Source organism: Dendropsophus ebraccatus, chromosome 12 (assembly GCF_027789765.1).
Source record: "Dendropsophus ebraccatus isolate aDenEbr1 chromosome 12, aDenEbr1.pat, whole genome shotgun sequence".
NCBI lineage: Eukaryota > Metazoa > Chordata > Amphibia > Anura > Hylidae > Dendropsophus > Dendropsophus ebraccatus.
Window position 1 is genome coordinate 29,985,042 of NC_091465.1, and position 18,633 is coordinate 30,003,674.

At 43.8% G+C, this 18,633-nt stretch overlaps 1 protein-coding gene across 7 annotated transcripts in view; it reads left to right on the top strand.

Annotated features, from left to right (window-relative positions):
* The window catches only part of RERE (arginine-glutamic acid dipeptide repeats), a 246,486-nt gene extending 228,099 nt beyond the window's left edge, over positions 1-18,387 (top strand). For 6 of the 7 annotated variants that reach the window (XM_069948322.1, XM_069948326.1, XM_069948323.1 and 3 more), the window contains 12 exons: positions 2,265-2,427; positions 3,421-3,513; positions 3,628-3,827; positions 4,769-4,930; positions 5,109-5,222; positions 5,386-6,755; positions 7,275-7,497; positions 7,593-8,310; positions 9,463-9,534; positions 14,412-14,558; positions 15,300-15,480; positions 16,043-18,387. In XM_069948322.1, coding sequence (XP_069804423.1) covers positions 2,265-2,427; positions 3,421-3,513; positions 3,628-3,827; positions 4,769-4,930; positions 5,109-5,222; positions 5,386-6,755; positions 7,275-7,497; positions 7,593-8,310; positions 9,463-9,534; positions 14,412-14,558; positions 15,300-15,480; positions 16,043-16,076 — 3,477 coding nt within the window. In that variant the 3' untranslated portion in view covers positions 16,077-18,387. The remainder of the gene's footprint in view (positions 1-2,264; positions 2,428-3,420; positions 3,514-3,627; positions 3,828-4,768; positions 4,931-5,108; positions 5,223-5,385; positions 6,756-7,274; positions 7,498-7,592; positions 8,311-9,462; positions 9,535-14,411; positions 14,559-15,299; positions 15,481-16,042) is intronic. The other variant, XM_069948327.1, reaches the window with a different exon arrangement.
* Positions 18,388-18,633: the final 246 nt, after the last annotated feature.

An 18,633-nucleotide genomic window follows, 5' to 3' on the forward strand; every position in this document is an offset into this window, starting at 1 on the left:
AGATCAGCGCTTATTTGCAGTGCCTTTTAGATGGCATGATAATTCGTATGGCCAGTTCGCACGAACAATCACTGCATTGCGCATGCAACAATTTAAATTTATTGCTATCAGCCACACATCTATTTACACAGAGAGATGTTCAGCCCATAGCCATAAATTTAACCGCCCGACTCCGGGCTACGAAGGGTGTCCATTCAGTGATCATCCATAGGGTCATAATAACCAAGGTGTAGAATGTTACATAGGGTTTATAGAAAAATCTTTTAGTGAAGAGCTTTTTACCTGCACTATTACTATTTGTCCATCATGTCTTCCCTTTGCAGAATTTGCTGGTTCAGGAGAGATTAGTCAAGCTGGGGGCACTTGGCTTCTGACAACCACACCTATTGGCATCTAGCTGCCATTATTTATTTTCTTTTACTTTGGCTTGAAGGGAAATTGCACCAGAAGGTGATCCTGTGAGCTGGGGATAAAAAGGGCCTTGAAGGGCTGAGGTTCCTGTCACTGCCGGGAGGTGATTTGTGCTTAATTAACAGAGCTGCTGCGGGGACTGAGAGCGTGACGGCACCGTATGAATATTTCATCAGAGGACTAAGCGGCAGGGGTGATCGGGCAGGGTGTTAGTAAATCATGCAGGCTTGTACATCTATTACAGCCCTTTGTAGAAGCTAGTGGGACTGTCATGGAATGCCTTGTATCAAGGGCGGCCTTGGAAGACGTGTGCTTGTCGGCTTATGTCTGATGTATGAAAAAAAGAATTGGAAAGTCTGCCCCCTGTATGCAGCAATGATAATTATTAAATGCTTATTGCGGCCCTGCTGTGCATCCTCTCCTTTATTCTCTAGAGCTGTCATCCTAATGGTCAGCTTTAACTAATACTAAACTGACGCATTGCTTGCATCTAAGTTTTAGCACTTTAAAGGTGAAGTCCAGCGAGTCAGCAGTCTAGCAGTCAGGTCAACATAATAAACAAGCTTAACTTATGTCTCCCCTTGCCCCCGAAGCGTTGCCAAGCCCCATAAGTCCACCGCTAGTGATGTCACAACTTGGCTGATGGATTGCCTGCTCAGCCAACCAGTTACTGGGGAGGGACACCACTGCAGTCACTGATTGACTGAGTGGGCAGTCCATCAGCTGTGTCAGGCATTTCTACCCCTGAGTGGTGACGACATTGGAATTTGGGGGAAAAGAGTTCCGTCCAGGATCGTGGAGCCTGTAATGCGGCACATCGGGGGGCACAGGCAGAGTTAAGTACTACAAGTAATACTTGTTTACTATGTCCCCCCACCTGCCTCCTGGCAAATTTTTAAATTCTCACATTACTGGTCCTCACATTACGGGTCCTTTAAGGAAATCTGATACCTGAGCGCCAGCTTTCCTTCTCTGTTTGCTTTCACGCTGTGAAGCCTGGTACAGCACTGGGAAGGTTGAACTATGCTCTGTAGGTGTGATCCGTCTGATAAGCAGCCCATAGCACAGCCGGGCACCTCCCTGTACACACTGCCGCGCAGGTAGTACACATTGTTCACTCAATAAGGAAATGAAAGGAATAGGTCTCGGAGCACAAGCAGATTGGCAGGCAGCTTCCTCTCACCTGTTCGGTGTATGTCGGCAGGTAAAGTTTAAGGTTTTATGGCTGTAGAGTTTGATGTCTGTTTTTCCTGGTGCTGCGCTTGTCCATAGTGGTTCTTTTTATCTCTCTATGCAGTTGTTATGTTTATATGCCTTATGTTCAGATTCCTTATAGCCATCAGGGTTCATGGAAGCTCTGATACTGAGAACCTCCAGTTATCTTTTTTGTGAGTGACTTTAGCAGCACTTATTATAAGCTCAGCATTTTAGGACCTGTGCCTGAAATATGTTTGTAAAACTTTACTATGTTCTTAGCAAAGTATTTTTTTCTTGTTTTTGCTGCATGCATGTATATTACATTGATTATGGGTTATGGTTAAATAGGTTTATGGTTTTGTACTGGGAAGTGCATACAAACCCAGAGAATGACCTACAAAGCTGCAAATGACGGGAGACTGTGCAGGAACTGACCCAGTCCACTCAAGTGGCAAGGGCTGAGCATGAAGATGCTCTTGTATGGATGGCTTACCCACACGTCATTAATGTGACTTAACTGGTTGTGTGGTTTAGGGACGTTACCGCAAGATCAGATGAAGGGATTTTCTGCTTTGAATTTTACCACCTCATCTGTAATGAGATAATAAGCCGCCTGTTTGACTATACTGAGGGAAGCTGTTTATTGCTTCTTCCAGGGAGAACTTATCACCTTTTATTACTACTGGAAGAAAACTCCTGAGGCAGCCAGCTCTCGTGCCCACCGCAGACATCGCAGACAGGCTGTTTTCCGCCGGATCAAAACCCGCACCGCTACCACACCTGTAAACACACCATCCCGGCCTCCTTCCAGCGAGTTCTGTGAGTACATTCAGTGACAAGCCAAGCAGGCGTTTTACCCTCAGTCTGTGTTTGGAGATCACGTTCAGCGCTGTAGATGTTTACACAAAGAAACAGGACTGAACCTGAATTGTGATACCTCTGATAATGCACCCAGTCTGTTAGCTTTACACTGTTGAACTTGTGAGCTGATCAGCCGTCACATGACTGCAAAGCGTGCAAGCTAAAGGTGCACAAACGTCAAGACATTGCAGGCTGCTTAGCTCTCTGTGTCTCTCCATTATGATTTAAACATCCCTTTATGGTAGCTGCATGTTACTTGTGGTGCAGCCAATGAAAGTTGCACTAAATAGAATTTAGGCTATGGACACCTTTTTATAAATGCATTCTTGCTTTGTACTCATTATGGTACTAAAATATTTTCTTCATAGGACTTTCTTAATTTTGCTTAGTTTCTCTTCTACAGCCTCACTGTTTTTACATATATTGCGTATATCGGTTTATATTACGTATATCAGTCTAGAAGACTGTTCAGGGGAGGAAAGATGAAGGCCTGAGACTGCCTGTCAGAAACAGCGTAACTGGTTACAAATACATGTGGAAACCAAGAAGCTGTAGAAGAGAAACTGCGTCAAATTTTTTAATACAGACCTATAGAGATTTTTTTTTTTTTTTTTTTTGTATGTTGAGCAAAAGTTAAAGAAAAATGCATTCAAAGGTGTCCATAACCTCTTGCAACAATGTCTGCTGTCATTAAGCATGTGGAGCCTCTGTGTCAACTATTTTGGGGGGGGGGGGGGGTCTGTCCCCCTGCACTAGCTTTCAGTGCTGTTAGTTTTAGCGCACTTTATGCTTATGAAGGTCTGTGTCTTGCTCTTTGCTGATGCTTCTCTGATTTAAAACACAGTGCCAGTGATAAACAGATGACTATTGGTTCTCATTTTGTATTATTTTAATTCTAGTTCATTCACAAGCAGTAACAAGTATTATTTTTGTCTTTTTTTCTCTATTCAGTGGACCTGAGCTCAGCCAGCGAAGATGATTTCGATAGTGAAGACAGCGAGCAGGAGTTAAAGGGTTATGCTTGTCGCCACTGCTTTACCACCAGTATGTAATCTCTATCAGTGACTTACACATGTGTCAAGGGCATCTTATTGATACCCAGAATCTGTGTTTGGCAGCTTCAGCTAATGTTACGTAACGTATGTGCTCTCACTACAGCTTCTAAGGACTGGCACCACGGGGGCAGGGAAAACATTCTCCTGTGCACAGACTGCAGGATCCATTTTAAGAAATACGGGGAGCTGCCACCTATTGAAAAGCCTGTGGACCCACCACCATTTATGTTCAAACCTGTAAAAGAGGAAGAAGATGGTCTTAATGGAAAACATAGCATGAGAACTCGCAGGACCAGGGGCTCGGTATGTCAATATTGCTTATTTACTATGTGTTCAATACAGCACTGAATTCTGCTCTGGATACAGCCTTTGATAAAATATTAAAGGGATATTTCAGGCATATCCATTTTTTTTATGTGTTGTTGGGGGCCAATGTAAATAAAAAGGCATACTCGCCTCTCTTTGTCCTCCACAGCTCCCATTGTGACATCATCCAATCCCCCGCCAATCACTCTGCTTCCTACTTCCCAAACAGACTCCTCTCTGCAGTGATGGTCTACTCAGCAGCCCACTAGCTCGAATAGTGTTCTCCCTTAGTCAAGGATTAGCTGAGTGGGTCCTCACTGCAGAGATTGGGTCCATCTCTGAAGAAGAGTGATGGATGGGGGATCTGATGAGGTCGCACTAAGGGCTTTAGGGACATATAAAATTACCCCTTTTAAGCAAATTGCGTTCCTACTATATTATTCTGGTGGATAGAGTTGCAGCTTGATACATTCCCAACCCACATGCTGGGTAATGTCTTCACCAAGTTTTGCCTTGTAGCCCCTAGACAGCAAATTACCTTTAAAAGAGTTTTCTCTTAGGTTTTCTGGACACTGTAAAGCGAGATCTGCCCAAACAGTATGGTGTATAAGAATTTGCTGGTGCTCTGCCATGTACTAGGTGATCAGCCATTGATATAAATTTGAACTATGTAATACTACATCTCTCCTGTAGCGGTGGCCGCATCTCCCTGCTGTGATATCAGCCATCGGCTGGGTTTCTTTTTCAAGGCAGCAGGACCCATGACAATCACAGGGTTTAGTTGTTTTACATAACTGCAGAAAGTACTGCTGCATTATCCTCTATATTGTACATGACTCACAAACACATGACATGCTTAGACAATAACTCATTCCACTTTCCTGAACATAATTTTTCAATCTATCCTGTTTCATGTGACTATTTCTTCTGCCAAATAGATGTCTACATTACGCAGTGGGCGCAAGAAGCAGACTGCCAGTCCAGACGGCAGAGTCTCCCCTATAAATGAAGACATCCGTTCCAGTGGCCGAAATTCTCCAAGTGCTGCCAGCACGTCCAGCAATGACAGCAAAGCAGAGTCCCTGAAGAAGCCATCAAAGGCAAGCGGCAATTAGGCAGTCAGATTGCATTGTTAATTCAGTGTCATTTGTTTGAAGTAGGCCGGGGTCTGCAGCTTCAGTGGCCTCTAGATTACAGGCCCATATGGCAGCAGATTTACAAAGCATGATATGCCTCAGTTGTGTGTCACTTGTTTAATGCGTTTCTCTTCTACTGCAGAAGATTAAAGAAGAACCCACCTCCCCGATGAAAAGTGCCAAACGTCAGAGAGAGAAGCCAGCATCTGACACCGAGGAGACAGACAGGGCCACAGCAAAGAAATCCAAAACACAAGTAAGTCAGAGCAGCAAACCTTTAATACTTTATTGTAGGGTCCCCAAGAATCCTGTGTATAGGTGGTAAATGTATTTCATGGTAAACAATCAGTTCTCATTGTATGTTATATAGGTGTTTCATAAGCTGCGCTCTAATTTGTGCCTTATTTATGTTAAAATAGGAGATTAGTCGGCCAAATTCTCCATCAGAAGGAGAAGGAGAGGGTGAAGGCGAAGGAGAGGGTGAAGGAGAGAGCTCGGACAGTCGTAGTGTTAATGACGAGGGCAGCAGTGATCCTAAAGACATTGACCAGGATAATCGAAGCACATCTCCCAGCATTCCAAGCCCTCAAGATAATGAGAGTGACTCAGACTCTTCTGCCCAGCAGCAGGTGTTACAGCCACCAAATGGAGCTCCAGCAATGGTGCCACCTGCTGTGTCGCCAGCACCTCTTCCACCAGTCGCCCCACCACCTCACAGCATTTCTCCTGCTCAAGTATCACCATCTCCATCACTACCTCCTTCCCAGCCCCCTCAGCCCCCATCACTGTCTATTGTTCAGGCACCAGTTTTACATCCTCAAAGACTTCCTTCTCCACATCCAGCAATACAGCCCCTTGTTGGGTCACAAGGAGAGCCTCAGCCTCCAGTCCCCGCACAAATCCACCCACAGTCTCCTCATCATGGCCCAGTAGCCTCTCTCCCACACAACATCCCGCCACAACCTGTATTACAGTATCCAGGTTCCTCGCCACCTCAGCCCTGCCCTGCTCAGGTCTCTCCAGTGCCACAAACCCCATCTCATAATTTCCCTCATAATACTCAGGGACCACCAAATGCTCAGCCTCCGCTACAGACACCACCTCAGCCTCCCCGCGAGCAGCCTTTGCCCCCAGCACCCATTACCATGCCCCATATTAAACCTCCTCCCACTACTCCTATTCCTCAGACTCCTACACAGTCCCATAAACATCCTCCCCATTTACAAGGACCTTCTCCATTTTCTTTGAATTCCAACTTGCCACCTCCTCCTGCCCTTAAGCCACTTAGTTCACTGCCTGCCCATCATCCTCCCTCTGCTCATCCTCCTCCTCTGCAGCTTATGCCTCAGAGCCAGCAACTTCAGGCAACAGCAGCACAACCACCAGTCTTGACTCAAAGCCAAAGCCTTACCCAAACACCGGGGCACCCTCAATCAGGGCTTCATCCTATACCTCCTCAGCCATCTTTTTCCCAACACTCTTTCATACCCGGAGGCCCACCATCTATAACTCCTCCAACGTGTGCTCCCGCTCCTACCCCATCCTCCTTACCATCAGCATCTCCAAGTCTTCAGTCAACGTCATCTGTTGCAACCTCTGCTGGAACCCCTGGTGTCTGCATTCCTGTGGTATCTCCATCCCCCAACCCACCACCTCTGCCACCAATCCAGATTAAAGAAGAGGTACCTGATGAAATTGATGAACCTGAAAGTCCTCCACTTCCTCCTCGGAGCCCATCACCAGAACCCACTGTGGTGGATTGTCCCAGTCATGCCAGCCAGTCTGCGAGGTTTGTATACAGTGTGCTTTTCCTCGTGTCATTTGTACTGATCTGGGAATGACATGATCTGGAGATACATAAAGGGGCCATACGCTTTGGTTAGATGTCAGCCAAATGGATTTAAATGACAGTAATCTGATGTATATGCTTAAATGAGTATTTAAAAAAAAAAAGATCTGGTAAGATTAATATGTCCTTTACTAAGAATTGTCTTCTTTCTAAGGAAACTTCAAGGCAATAATGATAATGTTTTAGTACTTCACATTATCTATAATAAGCACTTTGCTTTTTGTACGCGTGACTGCTTACTTCCAACAGTGCCACACTTCTCCATAGGTTTTGTTGGGGTATTGCAGCTCTACGTTTGTGTCCGTGAAGTCGAGCTGCAATATCAAACAAGGTAGAAAGCCCATGTGTATCTAACTTGGACAACCACTTTAAATAAGTGGTTTATTTAGTATTAAAGTATATCATGGGGATCCCGATGATTACAACTGTTTACATTTTTTTTTTTTTTTTAAATTGTAGATTCTACAAGCACCTGGATCGTGGTTACAACTCCTGTGCTAGAACCGACCTCTACTTCATCCCCCTGGGTGGCTCCAAACTGGCAAAGAAGAGGGAAGAAGCTGCTGAAAAAGCAAAGCGGGAAGCAGAGCAAAAGGTCAGAGAAGAGAGAGAACGAGAAAAGGAAAAAGAAAAAGAAAAGGAGAGGGAAAGGGAGCGTGAGAGGGAAGCTGAAAGAGCCGCAGTATGTCTTGTATATCACTTTACATCACTCTTTCTAAGTTTAAATATAACAGCTTATCACAGTCTTTCAACCCTTCTACCCTTTTCTTTGTGCAGAAGGCTTGCAGTTCCCATGAAGGTCGTCTCGGAGAGTCACAGATGGGAGGCCCGGCTCATATTCGGCCATCATTTGAACCCCCTCCAACAACTATAGCTGCTGTTCCCCCTTACATTGGGCCAGATACACCTGCTCTGCGTACCCTAAGTGAATATGCTCGACCGCATGTCATGTCCCCAACCAACCGTAACCATCCATTCTTTGTTCCCCTTAACCCCAATGACCCTCTCCTGGCGTACCACATGCCAGGCTTGTATAATATGGACCCTACAATGCGTGAACGGGAATTGCGTGAGAGGGAACTGCGGGAACGTGAAATCCGGGAGCGAGAGCTGCGGGAAAGGATGAAACCTGGCTTTGAGGTGAAACCACCTGAGCTTGACCAACTTCATCCTGCTGCTAACCCCATGGAACATTTTGCGAGACATGGTGCGCTCACCTTACCCCCAACAGCAGGACCACATCCTTTTGCTACTTTTCATCCTGGCTTAAACCCACTTGAGAGAGAGAGACTGGCTCTGGCAGGACCACAACTACGGCCAGAAATGACTTACCCCGAAAGACTTGCAGCTGAACGGATACACGCAGAGCGCATGGCATCACTTACTAATGACCCATTAGCTCGGCTGCAGATGTTCAACGTCACGCCTCATCACCACCAACACTCGCACATACATTCACACCTCCATCTCCATCAGCAGGACCCATTACATCAAGGTGAGTCATGGGTCAGGGGGGCAGGGAGACTCACAGAGAGCTGTTTGCCTCCTTCACATGCTGGTTGCCTATTTTATGTAATCTGTAGATATTCATTACTTACGTTTCTGGTGGGAAAACTGCGTTACCCATGTACAGTTTATATAGCGTACTTCTGGTCAGGCAGTATTTCAAGTTTCTCCTATCCTCATCATGACACTATATACTTCCTAGTAGACATTAACATATAAGAAAGCCAAACGAAGTCATATAGAAATCACACATGTGTTTTAACGTTGCATTAAAATATTTCTAGGTAATACTTCCATCTTGTTTAAGACTTGAGAAGGATGATGTGTTTTAGTCTTTAGTGAAATTGTCAGTACAGAGGATTGGATTAGTTTGGTAGACAGACTGGTTGCTATGGACATGCAGCCTAACAACACTGTGTAAAGGCTTCAGCCTATAGGCTGTTTGTCCCTATCAACCAGACTGTCAAGGTTTTCTTGATTCCTTATTGCAGTCTGCCTTTTGTGCCAAGATTTTTCTTACCTGTGTTTCTAAGACCCCATCCATTGTGATTATTTCACGTATGTAACCAGTGTTTCCCCTCTTAATGTGTCATATTTTTCTGTGGATATGAATCTGTTTTTTCGCACAGGGATTTTTGTTTTCCTTCAAATAGTGTTCAGTATTAGGAGTTATTGGTTTGAGCAAAAGAGTCAGTAGGTGTCAAAGGCTAGATATGTCGGAGGGACTAAGATCCGTTTTTGTGACCTATACATGCCCTTTAAGGAGAAAGTTGACAAGTTTTTGGGTTTTCTTGGTAAGACATCACATAGGAGTACAGGGATCTAAATCAGTATCCTTGACAATGCTGTCTGGAGTTGTTGATATCCATTAGTGTTTGATGGACATGCGGTGTCTTGGTAAAACATTAGTGTTATAACTTTAGTGCCAGGCTTTATCCCAGTACAGTTCTTTTTAGCTTTTGTTGTTGCCCTAAGAAGACCATGTCATGATGTGCCCACTTCAGAGTTGTAATCATTCTTATTAGGAATACATGAAGAGGTTACTACGGCAGAATCAATCCGGTATATTGGCAGGATCAAAATCCATCTGTGTTTCTTATATGTGATGGAGGCATCTTACGATGTTATGTGTTTTTAATAGACTGCTGCTGTAACTCTAAGTCTTGGCCGGGCGTGGCTGAAAACGGGACATGTGTTCCAGTCCACTTTCCTGGTAAATAAAAGCAACCATTTTAAATGGGGGGAGAAGAAGGACTTGGGAGACCGGGATTATCTTCCAGAATGTGGAGCGAGCCTGAGAGCTATTAAAAATGTTTTAAAAAGGAAAAAAAAAACGTTAAAAGAAAATGTCTAAAGGAAACCATACTGAGCAGCCTGTTCCCATTTACCTAGATGTGTTGGATTTGCTGTAGCAGCAGTGGTTCCGGTATCTCCAATCTTGGTGTTAAGGGGTCATATTTACCAAATTCAGGTCAAGGAAAGAAGCCCAATTTCTTTTCCCTTCTGAAGATCTTTATTGCTTCAGCAGAAAAAAAAAAAACTGTCCGTAGGGCATACAAAAACCCCATTGAGGCCTAAGTTTTCTTTTGGTGCACATACACTGATACAATAGGCATATCACTATTTTTTTAGTCTAGAAACCGCTCCATTTACAGGTGGAATCCGATAGCAGAGACCTTTTTCTTCAGATGTGTCAGTGGAATATAGACCACTGTAGCTTTCTGTGCAGTGAGAGTTGTGTCTGCTGAAGGGCTGCATCTGATTAAGCTGGGCTTAAAATTAGTACAATTCTCTAAAATTTAAAGGGTTTTTCCAGACATAAGAAATGATGAAATAATAAAATAAAAAAAGCAGTGGGGCATGTTAAATATACTCACCTTCCCCTAGTTCCCCTGCAGCTGTCATTCTGACATCTCCCAGGGCCCTGATCACAGGGCGGCCCACTTCAGCTAGTGATTGCCTAAGGGGACATTTCCTGCACAGAGGACACTTCATTGGAAGGGCAGAGATGAGTATGCCCCCTGCATTTAAAAAAACAAAACATTCTTTGTTTGGAAAACCACCTTCGCAATCACATCGTCAATCTTCAAGGTGGTTCTTTAGCATATTAGTAGCAGTACACACTACTTACTGCTTTGTTCCTGACTGCGGGAGAACCAGTCTAAAAGCTTCCGAATGGTTTCCATTTCATGCAGCTTGAGTTGTGTGACCACCTTATACCATGAAATGATGATAGAATCTATATTATTAGTTCATTCCACATCAATCCTGAGTTGGAGTTACCGGACCCTCGCGGTTAGCATTGCCGGATCTGCCCTGGCTAATTAGGGGTAAAGCTTCCTTAGTGCAAAACTTGCTTGCATCGCTTGAAATGAATGTAAGCGCTGTAAAATATGGTGTAACACAGATTAGGAGGTAATGATACCAGTAGCCCAGCATACCATAGCCAATGAGATCTCCGTCATTAGTTTTATCTGCACTGTAAAAGCTAATATATTCCAGGATGTTACTGGTAACCAGGAAAGAAAACGGGACGCAAGAGCTTTCTGTGTCTGAGTAATTTGGGTTTGTTTAGTCTCACAATATCTGAAGGGTGAAAGTGGGAACACAGCTGGAACGCTTTCTACTAGGAACAGGCCCGTGATCTCGCTGAGTGTATGAGTGGATATGATGGCTTCTGGCTGCCGCCTGGTTTTGTGTGTGTCCATTGTCGGATGACATCTTGGAACTTGGATGAAGACAACAAGGTTTTGCTAGAGATCAGTCAGTGAGTGATTCACAGCAGGATCCGTGTACATTGTCCTATATGAGAACTAGTTGTTTATTGGGTGATTGTAACGTGAGCATGACTAACATTGTGGAAGACACTGGGAAAATCTCCATAGCACAGTCCTCCAGGACTAGTTAAAATGCAGATGGCGTCTTTACCTGTCTATAGGGACATGTATAAAGGTATTTGGTATAATCGACTGTGGCTTGTGTACGAAACAGGGCGATCATGTGCAGTGTTAGGATCTGTTCACATCTTTGGTTACGCTTCCATCTGAGCTATACATCTGGTCTAATACGTGATGTGTGTCTCTGGTGGAAGTCTCCAGCGCATCCTGTTCCGTAGGCATACAGCGCCATATGTTGGCCAGTGACTCATTGCAAATAAAAATATATTATATATATTCCTTTTGCAAAAGTTTTAATACTTTGTCTATACAGGATAGTGGAACATATTCCTATACAGTGCATGAACAGAGCCTTTAATGGGGGTTATCTGAGATGAGGAAAATTGCATTAGACTAGGAATAGATCTGTGATTTATTCTCCTCCTGGTGGAGTTCCATATTACCCTTTACCTGCCATGTGATGAAAGGGGAAGTAAAAAATTCCTTGAAGACAATCATTTAACTTTTCAGTGACCAAAAACCTAGACGTCTATCGGCTTATGTAAAGGGTTATTTCTTTACCTTTCATATAATGCATGATAAACTCTTAGGCTGTGTTTGTGATTTCTTTTAGCCTATACGTTTTATACTCTTAACAAGGATAAAAATGTATATGTTAAATAGATTAATTTGGGAAGCTGCACGTACTACTGCTCCTTCCACCTTGTACCTTGGCAGTGATTGTAGGCTGCCCATACTGTAAAAATATCTTTCTAAGGGTATATGCACATGAAGTAATTCTCACGGAATACTCCCTGCGAAATCTGCTGCTCAACCCTGCACGCTCCCGCTGCACTCTCTGCCAGCTCCATAGGCACTATTATGTGCTTCGGCGGATTCCCCTGTCCACCCAAAGAATTGTCTTGTCATTTCTTTGGGCGGACGACAGAATCCGCCGTAGCATATAATGGAGCCTATGTGACAGGCGAAAATTTAGGTGGGAGCGAGCGAAGGATTGCACACAGTATTCCGCGAGAATTACTGTGTGTGAATATACCCTAAGGGTACGTTCACACTTACCGGATCCGCAGCAGATTTCATTTAAATAACTGAACACCGCATCAAATCTGCTGCAGATCCTGTAGGTGTGAACGCACCCTTATGGTGTAATGGTCTAATACACGGCGAGATTTATCTGACAGATTTTTGAAGCCAAAGCCAGGAATGGATTTGAGAAGAGCAGAAATCTCAGTCTTTGTTTTATCACCTGTTCTCTGCTTATAGTCTGTTCCTGGCTTTGGCTTCAAAAATCTGTCAGATAAATCTCTGTGTAAACGCACCATAAGGCTGCATTCTCATCACAATTTCTCAATCGGTGACTGGTATACTGTGGCATCCCGTCTGGACGCTGACATACATTATTGTGTACTGGCAGCAGCCCCATTAGTTTGGGCCAATAAAAGCAAATGTTGCAGGCAGTTTGTGGCAGCATACCTCAGCATCCATTATTGAAGGGATGCATTGCTATACTAATCAAATATGGTGAAATTGTGGATATTTTTTTAAATATTCTGGGCACAATGCTAAATTAGTCCATAAGCAAAGGAAACATTTATAGATTTGCTTAATATGTGATATAGAGTTCATGTCAAATATTGTTTTCGTAAAAATGGAGAATTGCTTTAAATATGATTTCCCCTAAAGTACAGTAGCTATTAGCATGAGGCAGCACCTCCATTGACTACAGACAGCCAGGGGTGGAGATGATATTTCCTTTGGATTTATTATGGCTGGGCAATGTCTGCTGCCATTACCTAGGGATAGTAACAAAAAAGAACCACAGGATGAGAATAGGAAATGGTAACTAACCCCCATCTTTGTGATTGTCTTGTCTGAGACTCTTTTTTGCTTGTATCAGAGACCAAGGTTTATGAATGCAATTTGTTGTTTCTGAATAAGAAACCTTATATATCCAGGTTCCAGTTTATACCTTTTTAAAGTGTAACTGTCTTATAAAATAATTTTGCAGAAATCAATAGTACAAGCAATTTTAAGAAACCCTGTGATGGGGTTTATTAGGCAAAAAGCCTATTTCTGTACTCAAATAGCTGTTTCCCAGCCCCCCTTTTCCCCCTCATTTCTTATCTGTGCATTATCAGGCAAAGCCTGGTTTGCTGAGTCTATTCTAACCTATGGAGGGGGTAGGTGCCGAGGGGATGAGTGAGCAGGAAGAGGAGAAAAACAGCCATGCGGTTTGGATACAATCTGGGCACATAAACCGCTGGATTCATGGGCCAGACTGCTCAGTGGTGGTCTGGTAAGTAGGTGAGGTAAGATTGCAGGATGATGTGCTGTGCAGCGCTTCACAGCGGAACATAATGGACACAGAAATCCTGCTTCTTCTGAAGTGAGGGGGGAGCTAGGAAAACAGCTTTTTGAGTACAGAAGGAAACTCTTGCCTAATAAAACCTACTACAGAGTTTAAAATCGCTTGTACTATTGGTGATTGTTGAAAAGTGACCTTTAAATGACAGTTACAATTTAAACAATACTTTGTGTCTGTGCTATCTATGCCCATAAGGGTTAAATTGGTGAGTGCTATACACTTCCACTATATGGCTCCCAGAACAGGTTACTTACTGAGGATGTGTATTCTGTTACTGACATCCAGCTGAAAAGGACATTGGGGCGGAGCATCATCTGACAGCCAATCATTTAATTCTGTCCTGTTCAGCTGGAGGTCAGACACTGGATGTATTCCCATCACTGAGAGCTGTATAGTTGGGGCTCTAGATGTAGCAGTGCTGTGTCAGTTTGCCTTTGATGCCTGGATGATTGTTCGGAGATCCCTAATGCTATATATGAGCCAGTTCCATCTATACTGATAGTTCTATCTGTGCAGAGTGTGACTTGTGAATGTACAATATATCATAGATTAGGGGCTAATAATTCTCACTATTGAGCCAGAAGACTGCCATTTTCTATGAGGTAAGTTTCGGATCAGGCTGAATGGTTCCGGCGCTCTGTGCAGCAGCATTTGCATGTTCTTGGCTTAACAATTGTGCTTAAAAGTTAGTGAGGGCAGATCCTTTCCTGAGCTCGCAAAACCCCAATCTCCCAGTCCCGAACTCTCTGAAGTATGATGTGCCGTGTTCCTGTGATAGTATAGATACACGTCATTGTACCCGAAATAATCTCTGCTGTTTTATTCCAGGTTCGGCAGGTCCGGTACATCCACTGGTAGACCAACTGGCAGCTGGACCTCACTTGGCACGCTTCCCATACCCTCCTGGTACCATCCCCAATCCTTTGTTGGCACAACCACCTCATGAACATGAAATGCTTCGGCACCCTGTATTTGGTCAGTATTTAGGATAAAGTAGTGGATAATGCTTTTATATCCTCTTGATTTACAAGCTATATACACTGTTTGTTAAAGCTGTGTATTCTGTATTACATGTGGGACGTAGAGAACACAGCTGTAAATTTGTTGCGTACCCCTATAAAGGTCATATTATCCTCCGCACCCCATAGGGATGGGGAACCTTTGGCCCTTCAGCTGTTGCAAAACTACAATTCCTATCATGCCTGGACAGCCAAAGCTAAAGCTTTGTTTTGCAATAGCTAGAGGGCCAAAGGTTCCCCATTCCTGCCTTACATGCATCACTTATGTGCACCAGCACCTAATCACACTATCCAAACCTCAGGTTTTCAAACCCACAGCCCTCCAGCGGTTGCAAAACTACAATTCCCACTTTGCTTGCACAGCTAAAGCTTTGGCTGTCCAGGCATGATGTGAATTATAGTTTTGCAACAGCTGGAGGGCTACAAGTCTTACACCCCTGCACTAAAGGTGATAGATACAGGAGACAAACACAGGCCAACAGTGTGTGTGTGTGTGGGGGGGGGGCATATTTAGAACTACCTGTGAATCTCAGTCTTACGTTTTTCCACTACTACTTTAGAATTATTCGCTTGGTAGTCATTTCTTTAATCAGCCCTATTGAGCTTGTAATAACATTGGGGGAAATTTCTTAGACTATATCTCCATTAGTGAATGCACATAGGCTCTCTGTATCCTTAATGTGTAATGTTCTTGCAGGTGCCCATTACCCTCGGGATCTGCCAGCGGGTATCCCACCTCCAATGTCTGCTGCTCACCAGCTCCAAGCAATGCATGCTCAGTCTGCTGAGCTGCAAAGGTTGGCAATGGAACAACAGTGGTTACATGGGCATCCCCACATGCACGGTGGGCATTTACCCAGCCAGGAAGATTATTACAGGTAAGCCTCTAGTGACTAGTCCTTACCATACTATGATTTACTTTTGACATGTGTGACATATCAGATGTTAAATGACAGGAAACATAGAAGGTTGTCAGCAGAAAAAGACCACCTGGTCCATCTAGTCCGCCCTATTAGTATTTCCCTTCTTTTAATCTTACGATAGATATGTTTATCCCAGGCCTGTTTAAATTCAATAATTGTAGATTTACCAACCACATCTGCTGGCAGTTTGTTCCAGGCATCTACTTCTCCTTCAGTAAAGTAGTATTTTCTTATGTTGCTTCTGATCTTTCCCCCAATAACTTCAGATTGTGTCTCCTTGTCCTTGCGTTCAGTTTATTAAAAACCACTTCCCTCCTAAACGTTTAGCCCTTTAACATATTTAAAGGTTTAGATCATTTTCCCCTTTCCTGCAGATTATATATAATAAAGTATAAATTCTCTGCCATCTGTCAGAGCAGGTTGTGTCTACATTATGTCACGGCTATGCACCCATCTTGATCAAACTTAGAACACTCTGCTGTTTCACCTTGTAAAATCCTTAAATCTTTCCTTTCAGTCGCCTGAAGAAAGAAGGGGACAAGCAGTTGTAACAAAAAGAGACAAGATGGACCTCTCCCTCCCTCCCAGCTCCCTTAGGAGAGTCAGGCTCCACACGACGGGTCCCCAGAGGCTGCGAGATTCCTCCTGTATTTAAGACTTGTTATATACTGTCCTTTCATCTGTAAAGAAGACTCCTCAAAGCCAGACTGGCAGCCCCTTGCATGACGCATACTTTCCCCAGCCTCGGGAGGGAGCGGGCTTGGAGGGAGAGGTGGGGACAGTATCGGACACCACCTCATTCTCTGGAGGTGCTACCCCCATCCATACACTCACTGTGTGCAAATGAAGCCAGAGACTCTGTAAACAACAATAATAAGAGACTTATTCCGCCAGCACTCGTCCGGGTCTCCTGTGCTGTGACTTATTCATACTTTATTTTACTTCATCATCAGCAGGACAAACCTCATCATTGTACAGAGGACCCCCCCAGTCTGACTATACCCTGTAAATACGTTACAAGTAAGGACTGGGGGGAAAGTGTCAGCCCATCTTTTCTGTTCCTGTCCCTGCATCGCAGTTACTACCTGTAAATTTTCCTTTAACCTCTTCACTGCCTCTCCGATCTGTGACATTAAGCCTATGGCAGCAAAGCGGTTAAGAGCCTGGGATGAAACTAACACATACTCCAAGCCTTACCAAGAACGCATTGGTAGAGCAGACATCATGAACCCATCCACCATTTCTTTAGCGTTCACCTCCTCCTGGCTTCCTGCTTCCGACACTACATCTTTGTCTGAGCCTGAGTAGTCGCCGCCGTTCTGTCCGGTATAAAGGAATAATCTAGTTTTACTCTGTGTACACCTGAACCACTCCAGCCTTTTGGGTGATTTCTGGAGCGTGTATGTGGGGGGGGGGGGGGGGGGGGTGCTCCTTTCATTTTAATATATATATTTTTTCCTTCCTAAATTTGCGTCATTTCTCACTTGTAGATAGGGGCTACAGCGTTTTAAGTTGTAGAGGCAAAAGCGCACACAGGCTTGTGCGTATCTTCACTTTATAGCATTAAAGTTTCTGCAGGGTTAGAACTTTTATTATTTAATTTATAAGGAAAGCCTCCTATATTTTAGTGTTTCGGGTCCTGCTATACTTAATGCCAAGGGTTTTATTTGTACAGATTCTATTTAACCTGGGCTCTTATTTTTTTAATTTCATGTCATTTTTGTTTTTTTTTATTTTTGTTTGTATGTTTTATCTACTTGTTACTCTTTGCTCCCCTAGTTGCTGGCCTAGAGGAAGGACTCTAGAAGCACAGATGATATATGAAGGCACACTTAGTAACTGCTTATCCACCTTTTGATGGTTCAGAGGGCAAGCGCTAGGCTGCGTGATCCACGCTAAGACCAATGTATGCTGTTTGTGCTGTTGAAGTCTCCCAGCAAATCCTTTACCTAACCCAGGGCACCACCCCTGCTGTATCGACTGTTATTGTTGTTGGCGACCAGCATCTCAGGGCTGCGCCAGATCACAAGGCATAAAGGTTACTATAAAGCACCCCTTCATCCCTGCACATACTCATCATGGTGGCTAACATCTACATGTGGGTCATCGGTTCATTCCATCCTATACAGTCCCAATTCTAATACTGTACCCAAATTCACTAATACTACGCTAAATAAAGTTCCTATGGAAAGCTTTATGCTAGTGTAGTTCATGCAGCATCTGGACATCCTTGGCCATACCTACATCTCCGCTTCCGTTCTTGCAATAGGATTTTACACTACAATTACAAGTTGCTCTGCAGTTTTGAGTGTTGGTTATTCTCTGCTGTTCCACGGGTATTGGGGTGCTTAACTACTTTGCCCTTGCTGGCTGTTTTGTGTACAGCTTGTTCGGCGTTGAGGAGTCCTGCAGTAAGTTGATGTGCACTAGGCCTCCCCAGCACTGAAGGGCTACAACTTTTACTGCCATAAGGCCTGGTGACACACAGTCTCACCATGCCGGCAGGAGAAAAAAAAAACTAACTAAAAAAAAGTTAAGTCGACTGTTGTCTTTCATTTATTTTTGTTACTTTTTACCACTCCACTTTGTTTCCTTCTTTCCTATTTTTGTAATTTCGGACGTACCTCGTTCAGTGTGTAAGAAACTGTAAAGCTACTTGTTTCATGGCGCCATTTAGCAGAATGTACATCAAGACTGCTCCATTTCTATATATATCTTGAAGATTTTAATGTATATAGGAGTAGTTTGCCATGGGGGTAGAAACCCAGAAATTCGTGACTTCTGTGTTTTCTCCATTTTGAGTATTTTGTAATTTTTTTGGAAATATTTGTGGACATAAACAATAAAGCAAGCTACACCACAGGTATCGTGTTGTCTGGATTCTCTATGATCGCCCTGTTCCGGTGTGTTCCTCAGGAGTGGATGTAAAGATGCAGGTAGGTTATCGGGACCATACAGGTTTGTACTGTAATCTCGTAAGACTAACCTCTGTCTATCGGTCTTTTTAGATTAGTAGGCTCATACCTCTTATGAGCGCTGATCTAGATCTGCACACATTTATAAGGGTATTTCAATCCCTTCCTTCCATCATATTTAGCAGTATATCCC